This window comes from Hippopotamus amphibius, chromosome 3 (assembly GCF_030028045.1).
Source record: "Hippopotamus amphibius kiboko isolate mHipAmp2 chromosome 3, mHipAmp2.hap2, whole genome shotgun sequence".
Taxonomy (NCBI): Eukaryota; Metazoa; Chordata; class Mammalia; order Artiodactyla; family Hippopotamidae; genus Hippopotamus; species Hippopotamus amphibius.
This window is the reverse complement of record NC_080188.1, coordinates 154022975-154042983: the sequence shown is the minus strand read 5'-3', so window position 1 is coordinate 154042983 and position 20009 is coordinate 154022975. Positions and strand designations below refer to the sequence as shown.

The following is a 20009-nucleotide window of genomic DNA, read 5'->3' as shown; positions in this document are numbered from 1 at the left end:
AATTGTTTCATGACTTGCAAATGTGTGGATGGATGGGCATTGATTTGCATGCACTCCCACAGGAGGGAAGAGACCCAGGTGATAGACTGCAATGGACGGTCCAACTTCTTTTATATTTACCCTGAAAGAGAAAGAGCTAGACTCTTCCTCCTATTTCCCAGATGGATTTTAAAGAGATATGGGACCTGTGAAACGGTACCCCCAGTAACTAAGGCTAGAGCACAACGCAGGCAATTCACATCCAGACACATAAGAGCTAGCTAAACACACACTACAAAGCTGCCTGTGCTCTTTAAACCACTGATAGATGAGACTTCCTGCTTCCTCCTGATGGTGGGAACTCCCCTATTCTTAGATATTCTCTATCCATTCACCACTGATTCCTAAGTTTCTCCTGAACCCTCCAAGAAGCTCTTTTGAAGTCCTACCCTGGCTTGACCTGCTTGTCCAGAATTCAAACTGGAGGCTGCCACATTCGAGGAGACCATACCACCACACAAGCATCTCCACCTCCCACACTGGCCACCTTCCTCCCAGTGGGCAGTGTTCTGGAGGTGGCGCCTTGGTATCCTGACCTGGCCAACTGTCAGACTTGGCACCCAGCACGAGTTAATGACATGGTATCAGTCAAGTTAGGCAAACTGGGGTTAGGACAGGCAAGGTTACTCCCAAGGTTACCACGGCGACTCACCACTGTACATGTCAGGGTGGTTTCTTAAGGACGAGTCATTATAGGGGTGGTCTGCAATAAACAAAAGAGGGTGAGCAAACAGGGACCACGGAGAGGTCATGGAGGCATAAACGGGAGAGAACAACAGAAATGCAAAGCCACAAAACAACCGGGGAGCACCAGTGGTCTTTTGCAAAGGAAACACACAGCATATTTGGAAAGGAAATATGCTTGGTGAAGAACAAGCAACACAAAACAGCCCCCGAAAGGGAAGAAAAGGTTAAATCCTGCAAAAGAAGGCAATTATGTTTCTTTTTTAATAAAGAAATTAGGTTTGACCTTTAACTGCTTGGTCCTACTACTATTTTCAAACAAATGAGATAAGAATTAGTGGTATCCCACAGCAATTTGAACAACTCTTTCCAACCAAAATTCTCAGTTCCCAGGACTCTGGATCAGGCCAGCTCCTGGGGTCACTAAAGAGAAAAGAGGGTTAGTGAGCCCTGGGGCAAGAAAAGCCCTGCCTGAGCAGAAACTAACCTGCAAGGGGTAGGAGGTAAATGGGGGAGAAGACAGTCAGAGAGAAACAGATCGTCAACAGAGTGGGACAGAGGGAACCTTGGCAGCACCCAGCAATCAAGACCCAGACCCTGACCAGCAACAACCACACCCCAACCTGTCTGGGTGGGCACCGCCCTGGTCTCCGACACGTGTCTGTTGACAGAAAAGCCTCCTTCTGAGGAGGCAAGGAGTGCTCCAGGGAGGCGGGGACAGCCAGGCTGACGTTCCGATTTTACGATTAGAAAGGGAGCCTGGGACAGGAGAGAGGGTGTGAGCTGTGAGTCCCACACTTACAACAGGGAAAGGCCTGCTGACTAAGATGGAGGTTCAGCACTCTCTAGACTAGCTTGGGATGAAGCCATTCCTGAAGGAATAAGATCAGCGGGCTCCAATGTTAGGTAATTAAAACCTTTGGGCATTTCAGCCTCAGAGAAAAAGACATTTTGGAATAGGGCACATAATCATGCCAGCATCCTTAAGGAGCTTTTGCTTCTCCTATCACCATTCCCTTCCAGCTACCGGGTTCAAGTTTTGACAGTACCAACAGGGGGTGGGGAGTGGAACAGCCGACTGGAAGCCAAGCAGACGGCCCTGAGAAGCCTGGACTGAGCCCAGCTGCCTGAGGGAGGAGGGATGCTGCCAGAATATTTGCATATTTGAAGACAGATCAAATCCTGTTACACCTCGTGTGCAATGCAAACTCGTTTCTGGGACCCACATTGCGCTGCATCCCAAATTTGTTTCACACCCGCTAGAAGGAGTTTCATTATTCAGAACCATCCTTTAAAATGGGGTGTGTTATAAAAGACCTAGCCTGTGTTTGGGAGGTAGGCTTGGGTTTATCTGGAGCTAAAGGCGGGAACTGACCTGCAGTGGAAGGAGGAGACAGGGTGGCAAAGGGGCAGGAGGGGCAGAGACTGGACTTGGGAGGCAATGTCCCCCTCCTGGGGAGGACGGGGCACGCACAGGTGAAAGGGCCCTTGCTCCCAGTGCCAGCAGCTGAAACAGAGGTGACCAAGCTCAGAACTGACCTCAGGATTTGTGGATTCTGGAGCACATCTGAGAAACTGAGGGAGACTTTGACTCCTCTAAGAAGGTCACTTAGACAATAGACATTAGAAGGAAGCAGGGTGAGCGCTCCGCCGTCTGCCTCAGCGACAACCTTCCTCCCTCACTGTGCTGCCTCTCGTCCCCAGGAGGCACCCGGTGCCTGTGTGGTGTGGACAAAATGGGGCAGGCATCTCTTTGCTGCTCCGACGTCACTGTTTGTCTTTGACTGCGTCCCCAAACAAGATTTTAAAATGATTTTATATTGCCCAGTATTTTGAATTAGACCCCTTTCTCTCCTTCCTTTAATGCAGGTAATAAAAAATTGGCTGTGATGAGATTTATTTCCTCCCCAATGGGCAGACTGTGAAAGAAACCCCTGGTGAGAACAGTCTTTGAAGTTGTCCCAACTTGTCTGTTTTGTCTCCCACCCCCAGACCTGGTTCTGAAGGTACAAGAAAAAGCTTGTGTCCTTTCCAGGCAGGAAAGCAGAGAGAGCACAAGTGAGCTATTTTAAGCAACTGTGCCCAATTCTGGGCTGGCTCGGATGCCCAGAACTTGCCCCTCGCCAAAGCTGCCCCTGGGAGAACTCCAGGAAGCCGAGAGGGTTCTGTTCCCGTCACTCAGGGGGTTTCTCAGCATTGGGAGGAAAGAGTTCTCAGTGGAGTAGGAGACCCCAAAATGAAGCAGAAACAAACATCCCTTACCTACTCTGGTAGAGAACAGGATGTTTCTGAAAAGTCCAACTTCTAAATGTCGTTGAAATCTCTAACTGCTTAATTCTACAGAGGAAGGCTCTCCATCACCTCTGTCTCCCTGCTTCTACCCCATGGAACAGTGAGGGCCTCTGCCCAGGACTGCAGATGGTCACCTGACTCAGTCCGCAAACAGCAGGCAGACTTCCAGCATCACCCCAGGCCGGCAGAGAGGGATGCAGGTGATGCACTGAAGGCTGTCCCGGGAGCATCTTACTCTTGACATTCCTGCCCCTCCCACTGCCCAAGGCTGCCGGCTCTGTCCTGGCTCCTGAGGCCACGCTGAGGTCCTGGGCAGACCACACTGTCCTCCCCAGCTCAGCCAGCTGGCAGGCGATCACTCCTGGACTGAGGCGACACCTTAGACAACCCAACTTTCTTCTCAGGGGTCCTCTCTGGGCCTGGGTCCAGAATGAGAAAACCAGGGAAAAGGCAGCGAGTGGACTGAAGCTGGGCACCCCTGCCAGGAACAAGCGGGGCTTGTCCCTGGGTTGCTGGCCATCCTGTTGGCTATGAGAGTACCGGCAGCTCAGAGCAGGGTGAGGGGAGCTGAGAGGCAGGAGGGGGAGGGTTAGAGGAGGGTGAAACAGGGTCCAAAGAGAGACGAGAGGGGAAAAGAAGAGAGAAAGACAGAAAGAGAGAAAGAAAAGAAAGAAAGAAAGAAAGAAAGAAAAGAAAGAAAGAAAGAAAGAAAGGGAGCAAAACAGAGAAGACGGAAGTGAAAAAGAAAAGGGAAGAACATGAGAAAGGAAGAAAGAAAAAATCCACAACAGGAGAAGGGGAACAGGAGGGACACTGTTTCTTGTGGGTCCACCTCCATGCTGTGGTGGAAACGGAGTGTGGGGCTGGGCTGACTCTCAGCACCATGGGTTCCCATCACCGGCAGAGACTGGTGAGGAGAGAAGAGCCCACCTGTCCCCAGTGATGGGTAAGCTCACCCACGCCTCTCCCCCGCCTCCCGCGCCCACCCAGCAGGCATTGTCAACCACCCGCAGGTGCGCTCCGGGAAGCCAGGGCTCAGCCTCTTTTCTTCAACCTGCGGAAACTGCCAGCCCCCACGTGGGGCCCTCTACCTGGCCTCCCCCACAACTGCCTCTGCCCATGGTACTGAAAACAACATTCAGAGCTGCGTCAGACAGATGAAGGTCTTTGGGGGGCTTTTCTACAGAAGGAAAGTTACAAATCCACACTATAAACCAAGACAGCCACTTTCAGTGTCCTAAATAGGCTGAGGACTTTGCAGCCAAAGCTCCAGGCTGGCTGGTGCACAGCAAAAAGTGTCTCTCTGAACTGACTAGCTTCTCTCTCTCCTGGTGGAGGGTCATCAACTCGAGAATGGGTCAGGAAACACTGATCCACTGCGGTACCAGCCAAACAGAATCAGGGAATACAAATGAAAACAAATAAAACTAGCAGATAAACCTGCAACTTGCAAACAGAGCGACTCCATAAGGTCCAGCATATACTTATTACAGAATCAAACACAATTCATTTTGCTGTACTCATTAATTTGGATATTCCATGCCATCGCTTTATTCTAGAAATAAAGATAACCAAACAATGATGAGAAAAAAATCAAACTGACTGCATGAGAGCGATGCAGGATGACCACTTACAGCAGTGCTTCTCAAATTCTGGAGTGTCCCCAGAATACCTGGAGAACTAATGATGCCCAAAGAGGTCCAGGACTGTCGGGCAGGAGAGGGCTGGGTGCAGGTGTGGGTGCTGAGTTTGTCAGGTGATTCTGATTCCACCAAAGTTTGAGAAGCCCTGGCTTGCAGTAGGACTGAGTTTAACTCAAGGCTCCAGAAACAAGAGATGTGGCTGAAAAGCAGCTAAAGTCACTCAGGCACAACGAGCTGGAAGGATTTCTAGGTCAGCCTTGGGACAAGGCTCTTCCCAGACCCAGGTGCCCGGGGCTGCTTGGGCTCCGTGGGCTGCTGCCCCCGGCCCCCAGCTCCCAGCCCCGGGCAGGGGCCTGCACTTACTGGTAAGGACTTTGAGGGTGAACGGGTTCTTCTGCTGGATGGTGTGGGTGAAGTGGAAGCGGGCATTGCAGCTGTAGTCTGTCTGCATGTCCTGCAGCATCACATTAGAGAAATACAGGTCTCCGTTATGGCCCTGGGAGACACGCTTGTCTTGGGTGATGGGCTCCATGGCTACAAGGAAGCAGAGGTACAGCGGGAGGTTAGCAGTAATAACAGCAGTAAAAAATCATCACAGTTCTGGCGACTGAGTGCCTGCAGAGGGCCAGGCGGGGGCCAGGAGCGTGACATTATTTGATTTAATCTTCTCAACTCTGAGGCAGGCCTTATTCCCAGTTTAAAGCAGAGGATTTAACATGATCTGAATTGCAAAAGCAGGGAGAGGGGAGTAGGATTTCGACTCAGACTTGCCTGGCCACCTTGCTCATGCTCTGTGACCGTGCCCTGCCACCTCCTATTCATGCCACAGAAGATCTGACTGGCTCCGAGGCCAGAGGGAGGAATCACAACCCTTCCAGTGCCCCTCAAGTTGGGAGTCGTTTACCCGTTTTATGTTCTAAACTTCCACTCCTCCCCAAGAAAGAAAAAAGCACCACCAATTATAACTGTAAGATGCATACCAATCAATGATGCATGCCATCAATTTTAGGACACCTTCCAATTTCAGAGATGTTAAAATATGAAAATGTGTGCTTTTTAGAATTAATGACACCATAGGAGTGGCTGAGAATGCTTACTACATTATCTACGTTTTTTTAAATCACTGCATCTAGGCTGTTAGGTTTGTAAAAATATACTTAATAAGGCCGACTACTCACAGGTCTCTCCTTATCCCTGACGATTGTTTCTCAAGTCAACGTTTTTTTTTCTCTTGAAAAGTGGTTCTATTTTATTTATTTATTTTACAATGTTGTGCTACTTTCAGGTGTGCAGCAAAATGATTCCATTCACATATAAATATAATACTTTTTCAGATTCTTTTCCATTATAAGTTATTATAAGGTACTGAATATAGTTCCCTGTGCTATACAGTAGGACCTTGCTGTTTATCAAGTCACCTTCTTAAAGCATTTCTTATAGGTTAATGATGCCAACTTTCCAATGATGGGCTGGTCAGCTTTTCAAATCATTTCTCAAAGATTTACTGTAGGCCTACTATGTGTTAGGCACTGTGCTATGCACTGTTGAAAGAGAGATAAATAAGAAAGACAGTTCCTACCCTCAAAGCGACTTCCATCTAGTAGAAGAGAAAGCAGATAAATGCAGTGTGGTGTGGTGAGTGGGAAGCCCCAGATAAGAAGGGGATGGGCTGAGACAAGGAGCACCCAGTCCGTTCTGGGGTTTGAGCTGAAGCTTGAAGGCTGCTTGACATTTACCAGACAGAAGAGAAAGGACCTAAGAAGTTTCTAAGCAGCAGGAACGGTGTGTGCTAAAGGCAAGAACCCACAGCCTGAGCGGGGATGGGGAGGGGCAGAGTGTAGGGGAAGGGCTGGAGAGTCAGAGGCGCCTGCACTAGGAGCTGTGCGCCAAGGAAAGGAGTCTGGGCTTTATGGGAAGTGATGAGGAGTCAATGGAGGACTCTAAGCAAATGAATGAATCAGATTTACATTTTTAGAAAGACTAGGGAGGCCATGTGTGGATAGTCGCTGTAACCCAGGGAAAAGCTGATGGTGGCCTGTGCTGGGTAGATGCCAGACAGGATGCAAAGAGGAGGGTCATGAGATCTGCTCAGGAGGTAGCATGGACACAGCTTGGTGTAATGCGGGGGATGAGTGGAGAGCCTGACCTGTTAGCCAACAAACCAGCCCTCCAGCCTGTGGCCAGGCCACCTCTCCACACATCTGCACCGTGCTGAGGCAAGAGAGGGACAACGCCTGAGCACAAAGCCATCCTCACCTCACAAAACAACTGAAAGCAGCCTCTTTAGGAAGCAGGCTAATAAGAACTGAGGGATGGAGAGAATGATGGGAGATAGGGAGGAGGATTTATAGATTGATGAATGGATGGATAGATAGGGAAGGAGGAAGGGAAGGGGGGATGGGAGGTATTCAGGGAGGGAAGGAGGAAGGAAGCCAGGGAGATGCTCAGATAGATAGCAGTCTTCCATCCATCTTCATAACACCCCCCTCCCTTTATCTGACTGAAAACATAGGAAGAAACACCGGCCCAGGGTAGTTAAGTGAGCCTGTGTCCAAAACTGAGCCAGGACAAGCCCTGAATGATGTACTTTGTCTCTTAGCTCCAAACATCCTGTCTCCCCATCACTCCTTTGTCAAAAGTTTCATCCCCAAATCCCCCCTTCTGTCCTACAAGAAGAATGAATTGGAGTAAATCTAGATGGACCAAAGATTGAAATAGGAGGCTTGGTTTCAGCCTGCCTTCAATTGGCCGACTGGAAACCAGTCTCCCCCCTGCCCCGTTCCCTTCGCTCTTCTTCTTCATCACAAATATTCCTGAGCACTTATTGTGTGTCTGGCCTTGTGATAAGCACTTTGGATGTATTGACTCATTTATCCTTATAATAATTCTATTAAATAAGTACGATGATCAGCCCTATTTTTTCCAGAAGAGGAAACTGAGGCCCAGAGATGTTAAGCATTTTGCTCAAGATCACACAGCTAATAGCAGCCAGGCTAAAAAGTGAGCCCTAGCAAGCTCTCTCTGCAAAACCCGTGTCCTCAGCCACACAGCCACCTTATCTCTGCTTCTTACAAGTCAAGGTCATCTAGCTGTGGGAAGACCCCCTCCACTTAACACTCCCTAAGATTAAAACAGAAATAAAACACCAGGCCCCCAAGACTTACAGCTGCTCATCCAGAAGATGACTGGGGATGGAAGTCCAGGTGGGGGATTGCATTGGAGCGTCAAAGGAGCGCCTTCTTGAACGACGACAGGGTCTAGGTTTTCCTTGGGCCACAGAGGGGATTCTGGGGAGAAACAGACAAAGGAGGATGCGATGAGGGTGATGGCTGGGCTGGGACAAGGAGCAGGGTTAGAGGCTGGCATGCAAGGAGGGCAAAAAGAAGAGGAAATGGGAGAACACGGGAGGCACGAGAGAGAGATAGGGCCTGTGAGCCCAAGAAAGGCACAGCCCTTGAGAGGCAGGAGAGGCCTTTCATCCGACTGAAGAGAAGCACATCTTTAAAGCTTCCTTTCCTTCCCCACCCTGTGCCCGGAGTGTCCAGTGAAGTTATTCAAGACTGGTCTGGAAACTTCCTTTCCAAGGAATCTTTTTGAGTTGGGGGAGGCACACCCCTGCTCAGAGACAGAAAAGCAAGCAGGACATGCAGGGCACCAAGGTACCTGCAGGACAAAGGTGGGAGGCTCTTCTGCAATAACCCTCCATGCCCTGCCCTCCACGGACCCAGAAGCAGGGCATCCCGGCCCTGCCCCACGCACTCACTGGACACCTGCAGGCGGATCCTGTTGGATAGGGCCGTGCCGAACTTGTTGCGGGCAAAGCACTGGTATTCCCCCTCATACTCCTCTGGCCGCCCGCCGCTGCGGAAGTCAATCACCAGGGTCCCAGACCTCCTCCTCATTGACACCCGGGGGTCCTTGGCAATGTTGAAGAACCTGCTGTTGCGAGTCCAGTGGAAACTGTGGACAGTGCAGTGGCGGGGGTTGGTCAGGAACAACGAAGAGTGGCAGGGTGGGCTCCAGGCTCTGAGCTCCAAGCCAGAATCTCGGGGCCCTGGACCCTGACTCAGGCCCATAACCGCTCCTCCAGACCAATGGGTCCCAGCCCTGGCTGAACAGCAGGACCTGCTAGGATGTTTGATAAGATGCCGGGTCCCGGGTCCCACCCAGGTGCATCTCCGGGGTAGGTCCCTGACAGTAGTTTTACCCAACCCAGGCCAGGAGTCATGGCTCTAAGTGATAGACACCAAGCAGCCCCTGGGGGATTGTGCTCTTTGGCGGAGTAGGCAGCAATTTTGATTTTTTAAAATCCACGGTCAGCTGCTACCTCCACCCCCAAGCATTCCCAACCTCCGACTAGGAATGCAAACCCAAATTCCTACTCCATCCGACCCCAAACACATCAGGGAGCCAGCTCTGCTCCTCCTGTGTCCTTATTTGATAATCGACTCTAAAGCCAAAGCGAAATGGCCCAGGTTATCTACGCTGCTGCTCAGTGGAGGTAGATTATAAAACGGTGGCTGTACATGATGGCCCAGGAGGAGCAATTTTGAAAGAAAAAGCAGCCTTAATAAAACTGAGCCCTGGGGGGAAGAGACTAGAATATCCCTCTGCTTCTCCTGGGGGGAGGTGTGTCTGCGGCTGCCTAGGACATAACCTAAAAGAGGCAGGAGCATTCGGTCTCAGAGACATTGTCCCCGCGAAGGACTGTGGGAGAAAGACCAAACCTCAGAAGCAAGGTCACCCATGCCCTGCCTGATTCTTCAGGCTCCTGCTTCTCCTGTGGTGGGCAAGAGAGGCCCTGCTTGCTCCCGGCCTCCCAGCTCGGGGCGAGACCATCTCAGGCACACCCGGGGTGGGAGGCAGAAGCAGGATGCCACACCTCCGAGGCCCCACCCGCCTCGTTTCTCCTGCTGACAGACACACCCCACGTGGGTCCCTGTCACGTCTGGGTCTGAGTCCAGCATGAGGCTCCTGAAAGCTCCACCCTGTGGACGCTGCTTTGAAGATGGTGGACAGGTAGGTGTTCCTTATCACTGATGCTTATCACTTGGTAGAAACAAAGCTGGCCTGGGGAGTCAGAGGCCTGGGATCAGGTACTTCACATCTCTGTGCCTCCACTTCACTTTCTCTTCATGAGGACATGGGTCCTTCCCTGAAGGGCAGTGAGGTGGCTGAACAGACAGTGTGAAGAACAGCATCTAACACAGAGCCTGGCGCAGCAGGCTTGCAGCTTGTGTCTGCTGACATCCCATGAGATCCTGATGTGCGCGTAAATAAGCAGAGACGCGCTCAGATGAAAGACTCAAGTCAGCTCAGAGAGGAACTTCCTATACGCTAAGCACGGGTGGATGCCAGGAACACAGGCAGCAAGAAGCACGTTACACTCAGAGTCAGAAAACGTAGTACCTAGTCCTGACTTTCTGGTGTGAACTTAAGCCAGTTAAGTTTTCTGGCCCCCAGCTTCCTCATCAGCTAAACTTCCTGGTCATCCACATTGTACCTTCTACGAGTGGGTGCCTAATGGACATTTTTTTGTATGGATACATTTAATTTCTCAGCTGCTTCATCTACTATCAGACCTGGGGAGGAAGGGGAAGGTTTAAGTGCCCTCTTCATTTAAATGCCCTTTTAAGGCCCCTTTCCCTCCACCCAGCTTGGATTTACCTGCCAGTGCACTCACCTGGGGGCAGGGTTCCCCTTTGCTTCACATTCAATCAAGATGTTATCACGGGGATCCACGATGTGGTCCTTCACCGACTGTTTGGTGATGGTCGGGGGCTGGGACACTGCAACAGCAGGCACAGGGGGCAGTTAGGGCAGGTGCCTGACTTGGGGAACGGTGGAAATTGAGAGCTGCAGGAGCCACACAGATAAGCAGGCAAGCAGGGGGGGATGGGTGCCCCATTCTAGAGACCCAGCTCCTTAAATGGGGCTTCAGGAAAGAGGGTGTGTGTGTCAGGGATTAAGCATAAGAAGAGTCCCTCTAAGATCTCATAATATCTTTATGAGAAACTGAAGGCCAGGCTTTTGTTTTACTCATTTTTCCATTCTAATGCTTAGTACAATGCCTAGCGTACGACAGCTCTCGATCAATGTTTGTTGAATGAATTGAAGAACGAAAAGCAGCTCGATTTCCAGAACCCAGTGACCATGATGGTTCTGAGCCCTGGAGGATGAACAGTTGGCCAAACTGTGGCAAGGCTGGAGCTGAAAGACACTTTAGTCCCCAGAGGGCTTCCCAGGAACTTGTCTGCAGCCAAAGAACTGGCTCCTCTCACTCCCAGTGCCGAGCTCAGAAGCTCTCCTTGGCGCTGCCGTGACAGCCACCGGAGGACAGGGGAGCTGCGCCCTTCCAGAGGCCACCAGCCCCCCCAGTATCTCCTCCCTGGCCTTCTCCCGCCCCTCCTTGCTGCCCTCCTACCTCTCAGAGGCACAAGCGCAGACAGGCGCCCGGGGGACTTACGCTCATTCTGAATGCTTGCTGTTAGTCCCCATGGGTTAGCATCGTGAGGGGAGAAAAGAAGACAAGAGTTATCGGTTAGCGGTTATCGGACACGACTGATGCCCAGGTGGCCTCGTGCCCCAGCATGCAGGGAGGGGGCGAGGCGGGCCTGGGGAGGGCAGTGTGCGGGCTATCTCCTCCCAGCTGCGGAGCTCCGTGGGACAGCCAAACAGGGGTGGCGCCGGACCTAGCAAGTGCTTCGTGGAGACGGTGATGCCTCCCCCAGGAGACCAGACCTTGCAGTTGAGCAGAATGACCAGTTTCTGACCAAATGACGCTGTCTCCAGGGAAGTCTGCATATCAGAAGTGGCAATGCTGCTCCAAAGAGACTGGGGTCTGAAGATGTCGCCCATCTCCAGATGCCCCCAAGGAAAGCAGGCTCCTTAGCCAAGGGTGCAAGGATGAGGCTGGGGGGCCAGGGAAGGAATGGATCTGAACCACTGCTACAGGGCGAATTCTGAGGGCCTAGTCAGGTCCACAGGCCTCACTCCTCCCTCTGCACCTTCTTCTCTTTCACACCTGAAGGCACCGTCTCTCCTCAAGATCTCCTCCTTTGCCATCCTTTGGAAAACTCAAGGGATGGATGAATTACCGTCGACTGCTCATGGCAGAAGTGCATTGTTCTATGGAAACCCTGCTTCTGAATCTCTCTGGGGATGGAGGAGAGCCCATCACTCCTTTCTGCGCTTTTCACAAAGGCGGTAAAGGGGCAGGTGACACAAATTTTCCCTGGCCCTCACCTGAGATGTGCGTGTGCTCATGTACAGGTGTGCGCGTGTTTGGGGTTTGGGCTTCTCACACTTTGAGAAGTGTGAGCATCACATGGGGGGTGGGATCTGCAGGTTCTGACTCAGTAGATCTGGGTGGGGTCTGAGCTTCTGCATTTCTGACAAGCACCCAGGTGATGCCAGGGCGGGTGGTCCGTGGACCACACTTTGAATAGCAAAGTTTTAGAGGGTATATTCTTTGTGGGGAGAGGGGCTTGGTTAAAATTTGTCCCCAGGAAAAAGAACGTGTTGCTGTAACTTTTTAAGACGTCTGTTCCTCACGATTACGTCACTATATATATTACATGATTGCATTACTGTACGCCATTCTTATTCCTCGCTGGTGGGGATGTCAGACACTGCCGGAGCTGTGAGCTGACATTTTCCGAGTGAGAGCTTTCTGGGGGAAGGCTGAGCCATGGTGACCCCAAAGCTTTCTGACTTGACCGCAGTGAGATGTGCAAGGGGAGATTAGGGGTTCAGAGAGGGGGTGGGCTGCAGAAGGCAGAGTTAAGACAGGACCAAGAGACGCAAGAGGAGCTACAGGAGAGAGAAGGCAGACAGAGGGGGGAGGTGGAGGGGGCAGGGACGAGGGCCCTGTTACACACGCTGTCAGCAAGTGAAAGTGTTGAGTGTGAGGCTCCTGAAAAGGTTCAAGATAATCCTTTCAGTGGGTCAGGCTTGCGTGCCTGTTTGGGCACTGAAGAGAAATTTCATCTGCTTTACCATGTGCCTGGGGCAGCCTTGGCAGGAAGCAAAAAAGGGAAAGAAACGTCCAGGGGAACAGCAGAAATCTGTGGTTTCTGAAGACATGCTCTGCAGAGCTGCCCTTGACCACCAGCCCAGGCCCCTGGTTTCTTCATCTCAAGACACAGTTGACATCTCTTGGGTCCTCATATCCAGTTGAGGGCTCTGGCCTTGCCCTGGATGGAAAGCCTGGCAAAGGATCTGCTTTGCCCACATGGTCTTCAAGCCTCTTTTATACAAAGGCCGATTCAATGGAAACAGCCCTGGACATTGCCCAGGGAATCTCAGGTTCTTGGAAGGGAAGTCACTCAGTTAAGGTCACACAGGAAGTTTGTTGCAGAATTGGGAACGAGAATCAGCTCTCCCACTGCTGGTCAAGAGCTCTTTTTGCAAATCCATCCTCAGCCAGGGAGGTGAGCTAGTCTGGCGGGGTCTTTGTACTCTGTTCTCCTTGACACTGTGGACAGAGCTTGGGGAACAGAGACTCTCAGAATGCTGTCCCCAGCTCTACCCTGAAATCAGGCCGGGGACCTCTTGAGAAACCACTTGCCTAAAGAGATAATGACATCTGCAGCCACCACTGTGCTACCAAGGGGTTTATTACAGGGATACAGTCAACCCAGAGGACATGCCGCCCCAGGGAGAAGACAGCGGGAACAGCCTGCCTGGGGACAAAGGTGACCCATCTATTCCTGTGAACGCCCCGCCCCCATGTCACACCACCTGCCCTTCTCTCCTTCTATGGAACTTGCTGAATGTCGATGTCAAGTGGAGAATGAATTTGCTCTCTCAACGTCCAAGGGGAGGAAAAGTCTTTCAATGGGCTCTACAGCGGGTGAGGCAGATGCCTGCCCAGACTGCAAGGCTTCTTTATTCCTGAACCTCTTTTCTTTCCCTGGCGCTGATATCTACCACCCCGGCACCCATCCCTTGGGGGATGGAGTGTGTGTGTGTGTATGTGTGTGTGCATCCTGCAGCCTCACTACCTGGGATGACTGTGAGGAGGAAGTGCTTCTCCTATCCCAGTGCCTGCCTCAGTGGGTTCCTGGGAGAAAAATGCCAAGTTCCTTGACGTGGGGAGAAAGATGGAAGGGCAAGTGGCCAGCAGACTCACTTTTTTGGCAAAATCACTCTGGTGGATCAGGCAACCCTGTGCTTTTTCCAAAGGTCACGCTGTTCTGCTCAGGTGGTGAGGGCGGGGGCGCACGTGACTCTGCGGGCAGAGCAGTGGAAGCGGGAGGCTGCGGGTTCAATGAGGGATTGTGCCGCTGCCCAGGGGTCTGTTCCAGGAAGCCTGCTGTGCCCAAGCCCAGCAGAGCAGCACAGCAACCGGGTCCTCAAGGCACAGACGATGCCTCCCCAGAGGGGAAGAGAGTGGAGGGCATGCGGGGCTGGACAGCCTCTGGCCTGAGCCCCTCAGCCCCTCCCAGCCAACACGCGGAGAAAGTTGAGAGTCCCTGATCTGAGACAGTTCCCACTGGCTACTATGAGCAGTGCTGCATGAACAGGGGATGCAGATACCTCTCCTGCCTTTTGCAACAACACGGATGGACCCTGAGGTCATTGTGCTAAGTGAAATAAGTCAGACAAAGATAAAATACTGTGTGTTCTCACTTATACGCAGAATCTAAAAAATGTCAAACTCAAAGAAATAGAGAGGTGCATGGTGGTTGCCAGGGGCCAGGGGTGGGGAAAGTAGGGAGATGCTGGTCAAGGGGTACAAACTTTCAGCCACAAGATGGATAAGTTCTGGGGATCTCACGCACAGCATGGCAACTCCAATTAACTGCACTGTATTATATACTTGAAAGTTGTTACGCGAGATCTTAATTATTACCACAGACACAAAAAGGTAATTATATAAGGGGATGGATGTGTTAACTAACCCTATTCTGGGACCACGTATGATTTGATATGTGCATCAAATCATCAAGTTGCACATCTTAAACTGACATGTTATATGTCAGTAGTACCTCAATAAACCTGGGGATGGAGGGGAGAAAGCCTGATCTTTCCTCAGCCCAGGTGGAAGGACAAGCTCAGATAATCTGGGAGGCGTCTATCCTGCTGGGCCCGGGGGAGGGAAAGTCCTGGCTGAGGAGGGCTGCTTCCCAGGGCAATTGGATGCTCTCTGAAGGGCTTGTCTTGCTCTTGTCCTGCGTTTGGCTTTTGTAGACTCAGTCTAGAGATGTCACCACGGCCACTGTGCCTGCAGCAACCAGGGAGGCACAGCATATACGAGGCAGGCTCCTGGCAGCAGCAGGAGTTTCTTGTCGACGTGACCCAGGGTACCAGGAGTGTCCCTGCAGAAGGACTCACCTCTTCATCCAGAGAAACACTGGCCCTGCCACTATGAGCTGGAGAAAACAGCTTTATTTCTCTGCTCCTCAGATTTCTAACCTGTCAGCTAAGGATCACACGTACTATGTGGATTAGCTGTGAGACTCACGGAGGATGATGCCTGGAGAGCTCTCAGCTCTCTATCAAGCACAGGGCCGCTGCTATTCCAGGCAGTTGCAAGAGGAGCTAAAAGGGGGCAGGATTACCAGAGGCAGGGGTAACGCTGTGCCAGACTGGGGAGCCAAGAGGCCTGGGGTCTTTGCGTGAGTCCGTCGCCTGTTTGCTGTGTGACCCTGAGAGAGCAGGGCCTGAGTTCCCCCTCAGGGTCCTGGCAGCAATCTGCCCCACAGGTGGTGCTCTGGAGAGACTGACGGAGGGCATCCTGCCTGGGGCGCCGTTGAGCTTTAGGACTCCAGATTCCTAACACAGACATCAAAGCCATCCGTTTACAGGTTCACCTTGCGGGAACCACTCACCCACCAGCCCCGGGGATTAAAGTGGCAGGTGAGTGAGCGAGGAGAAGTGGCAGAAGAGAAACGAGGCTTCACCACTTCCTTCACAACCCAATTTCCTCTGCAGCCCCTCTCCGCTCCAGGGACATGGCCTTATCATGCTCCTTATTAGATTGTCTGCCTGGGACTGTTAATGAGAAACTATCCTTGAGCCAGCAGTGCAGATGGTCTCCATGGGAACAGTCCCCTTCACAACTCCACTCTCCCTTTCTCCCTAAGCGCGCGCGCGCACACACACACGTATACACGTTGGGGCCATCGGGAGGGCAGTAGGGGCCTTGCCCATCTTGCTCTGGGTCTAACTTATTTTCTCCTGGCCTTCTCCATCCAGAAGCGCCCACTCCTCTGAGCAGCTATTATTGGTGAAGTGGGGGGAGGGAGCTGAGATACCTGCAACTCTTCTCCAAGCTATGGTAAGGCCAAGTCCCAGGGGCTGGCTTTGGAGAGCTCACTGGGGACTTCTTGGAGGCTACGTCACTCTCCCATCCCTCTCCAGACACCTGTCACCTGGAGGGAGCCCAAGTCAACACTGGCATCGCATGGGTCCCAGCTATTCCTAGAAGCAGGGAATGTGGGACAGAGGTGGTGTGTCCACATCATAGCACTGGGATGCCAAGACTTCCCGGCAGAAGTGTCAGAATTGTAGCAAAGGTGGTGCACACCTAAATGCAGGTCCAAGGAGCACGGCTGTCAGTCAATGGACCACATACGAATGTAACACCAGATACGGTTGGTGGAGACACAGCTGTTAGATACCAGCACTGTAAGCTTTACTTTACGATCCTGATGGCCAAAGAATGCCCCCACCGTGGGAAACAGATGCCATGGATTGTACTTTTCAACTTCACCATGGGAAAGTTGAAAACAAACAGAAGGAATCCATGCCTGGTTCTCCCACAGTGACATTATAATGGGGCTCTATTTTAAGGTCTCATTTAGCCACAGTCTTTTGCAAAAGTAATCTCCTTTTCAACCCTCCCCAGGCCATCCGTCCTCTTCATCACTTCAGCCAAGAGGACCTAGATATATGAGAAAGGCAAATAAGAGCTGTCCACCACGCTCAGCCCCTGGAAACTCCACTTTGATAGGTAAGTCAAGACCACAGAGGGCTGAGGGAGGGGTGTAGAGGGAAGAACTCCCCAGTGACACTCAGACTTCCAAGCTCTGCCAGCTCTCGTCCTGCTCAGCAGGGTCCAGGCAGCCATCAACGCAGCCGTGGCCCTGAGAGATGGCGCTGCGACGCAAGGTCCCAGGTTCCCAAATATGAGGCTGCCTGCATCGATTCTTTGGAGGGAAACCAAGCTCTGAATCCAGAAGCCACCGTTTCCCCTGTCCCCAACCTTCTTCGAATGGTGTTCACTCTCCCTGACCTCCCCACCCTCCAACTCCTCTGCCCCAAATCGGGAGAATAGAAGAGGACAGTGCAGGACTCACGATCCATAGGGATCTCGATGGCCCGGCCGAGGCTGAGCAGGCAGAAGAGGAAGGCTGCGTGCACCCAGGGCGGCGGCTGCTGCCTGGCCATCCTCAGCACCGGGCCTCGCTCTCTGCTGCCCGGCCCACAGGGTCTTGCTGCCTTCAGCCGCTGTGACTGGGCCTCCCAGACAGAGCTCAGCTGTGGAAAGAAATATGATGACAAGTGAGTTTTTCTTGAACTCTTGGTTTGCTCTAGTAACCCTACAGGGCCTTGCGGGCTCGAGGGTCCCCTTGGTTACAGACCTATGTTCTAATACTGGGTTTCTTAACCTTGCGCTACTGACTTTTGGGACCCAACAATTCTTTGCGTGGGGAACTGTCTTGGGTATTGTAGGATACTGAGAACATCCCTTGCCTCTACTCACTAGATGCCAGCAGAACCCACTCCTGCCTCCAATCAAAACAATGTCTCTAGACATTGACAACTGTTCCCTGGAGGGCAAAACCACCCTCTGTTGAGAACCATTATTCTAGAAGAAAGGGCAACTCTGCATAGAACAGTCATGAAAACAAACACTGGCCCCCAGGCCCAGCACCTTGGAGTTGCCAGGCACTGAGCCAGTAGGAAATGCACCAATATCTCACAGCCTCTCTGAACCACATATGATGAGGGGACCTGAGGCCGAGTGTGTCTGGGGTAGCGGCACAGAGACCACATCATAATGCTATCTTTCGACCCAGAGGGAAGGGGAGGCTGAAGTTTGGTAACTGAAAACTTGGCTTCCCCAAAGACTTTTTGTAAATGAATGATTTCGGCAAATACTTTGTGCAGCGAAATATTTGGTGGTGGTCTCCACTGCTGTCCCTTTAAAGGCAGTGCTGAGACGAGAGCCCAGGACAGGAGGCTCAGGAGGTTGGTAGAATAAGCAACATTTACAACAGCATGATGTTCACATCCTCAAGCACAAGGCATCATTCCTGGGCTTGCAGGCGTGAGGGTTACAAATGGCTATTCAAGGAGCCTGGAATGGGTCCTTGAGACACAAACCCTTTTCCGCTTGTCCTGAGAGAGAAGAGCAAGAATGGCCTACAGCTAAGGCCCAAATACCAAGCTTTGAAACTGCCTGAGGCTCTGAAACATGGAGTCTTAAAAACTGGTCCAGTTTGCTCTTCTGCCTACCATGGGGCCAAACAAATCGAGGGGGATGGCAGGAGGCAGTTTCCCCACAAATCCTCCAACCTTCCTGGACTAACAGCCACCCATCAAATGGACACACTGTTTAAAACAACTTGGCAGCAATGTGAAGCCTCTATCACCTGTACACCCCCACCGTCTCCCACATATCCTGACTGAGGGTGTAGGGGATGCCCTGTGCCAGGATGTGAGTGAACGAAAGGATGCTGATTCAGATTCCAACAATTTCTTTCCTGGAAGCTGGGCCCAATACCAGCCCCCAACCTCATGTATATTTCTGGACTCCATCTGCCCGTCTCCTTTCCCATTGCTTCTTCCTTGGTTTTGGTGACCACTGTTTCATACCAGTTGCTTCAACAGCTTCCTAAGTGGTCTCTCTCCACTTCTACTCTTGCCTCTCTGATTCATTCTCCATCCGCAACCAGAGTGCTTACTCCTCATATGCAAATATCAGTACGCCACTCCCCTAGTCAAACTCACTAGCTCACTGCTGCTCCAAAGTTGAAGCTGAAGTCCATGACGTGGCTCAGAAGCCCTGGGTGATGCAGCCCCATTTGCAAGGTCATTTTTTTATCACCATTCCCTTGCATTCTGTGTTCCAGCCAACATGGGTCTTCTACCAGGTCTCTTACTGCACAGTGCTCTGTTGTACTGACTTCTGCACAGATCAACTTCTATCTAGAACACTCTCTGCATCTGCCCTCTCTCATTAGGATATGCCAAGTGTGACTTATGTGCCCCCTTGTCTGCACTCCTGAACACCACTCATGACCCCCTACTATAGCACTTGCCATTTTATATTCACTCCAAATCTACTCGTCTGTACCCCCTATAAAAAGGAAGATACTGTAAGGGAAGGTGCCTTGTCTTGTTTATTCCTAGAATATAGCATAGTGCCTAAAACATAGCAGGCACTCAACACCATGTGATGGATGGATGAAAAGTGAGCAAATGAATGACTGAATAAAATAAACCACTTGGATCACATGTTTTAAGCCTCATGTTTCCCCACAAAACCACCAGGCGGCGCAGGAGAACACATGCTTTGGACCTGGGCAGCAAATGGTGAAGACTTCCAATCAGTGGAGAAAAAAATTCCCTCTCTTCACAGGCACTGCTCTCTGTCCAGGGAACCATCCAGCTGTAAGAGAGTTGAGAGTAGAAAATCTCCTGGTGCGGGGGTGGGGGGCGGCTGTCTGGCCGGAAGGCATCACAGGAGGTCTTTGGTTCTTCCTCCTGTCTAAGATGATTCTTACACTGTCTCAAAAAGAGCTGCTAATGCCTCTCCACAGTTCCTGCATCTCCAAAGACTAGACTCAGGCTCTCCAACTGAAACCCTAGTGCTGAGGGAACCAGCACCGGGAGAGGCTCAGCATTCCTTCCAGGAGGACAGTGGGGATGGCTCCAGTCTTGGCTCCGTGACCACTATGTTTTGTTCAGCAGCTGCCAAATGGTACGGAATGATGGGAAAGAGAAGACTATCTTATTCTGGGAATCTTAATGGAGACGGGAAGCCAGAAGCTATTCATTAACTAGAAACACATTGGCAGGAAGAAAGTCAAATTATTTGGGGTGTCTTTAACTCACAATTTAAAAACACAGTAGGAAAAAAACAGAGAAATAATCACATTTAGCTCTTTGACAATTCTCTCTCCCTCTTTTCCTGGAATCCAATTTTTCCAATAAAATCTTTAAAGAGGAAGATAATTTAAAGATTATTTTGCTTTATGCAATCCCCTTATTTCTCAGATGAGGAAACAAGAGCCCAGAAAGGAGAAGTGATGTGCTTAAGGTCACCGTGCAGGTTAGTGGCAAAGCTAGGAAAAGAACCCAGGTGTCCTGACTCCTAGCTCAGGATTTTCCATCTGA

General features: G+C 51.4%; 1 protein-coding gene across 6 annotated transcripts in view; it reads right to left on the bottom strand.

The window, feature by feature from the left end:
* Positions 1-17054, bottom strand: part of NFASC (neurofascin) — a 68641-nt gene extending 51587 nt beyond the window's left edge. For 4 of the 6 annotated variants that reach the window (XM_057726850.1, XM_057726852.1, XM_057726851.1 and 1 more), the window contains exons 1-6: positions 16964-17054; positions 10342-10447; positions 8422-8618; positions 7823-7945; positions 5022-5192; positions 692-742 (exon numbers count right to left, since the gene is read on the bottom strand). In XM_057726850.1, coding sequence (XP_057582833.1) covers positions 692-742; positions 5022-5192; positions 7823-7945; positions 8422-8618; positions 10342-10447; positions 16964-17054 — 739 coding nt within the window. Of the gene's footprint in view, positions 1-691; positions 743-5021; positions 5193-7822; positions 7946-8421; positions 8619-10341; positions 10448-11124; positions 11143-16963 lie in introns of all 6 variants that reach the window. The other 2 variants (XM_057726847.1, XM_057726848.1) reach the window with 1 other exon arrangement.
* Positions 17055-20009: the final 2955 nt, after the last annotated feature.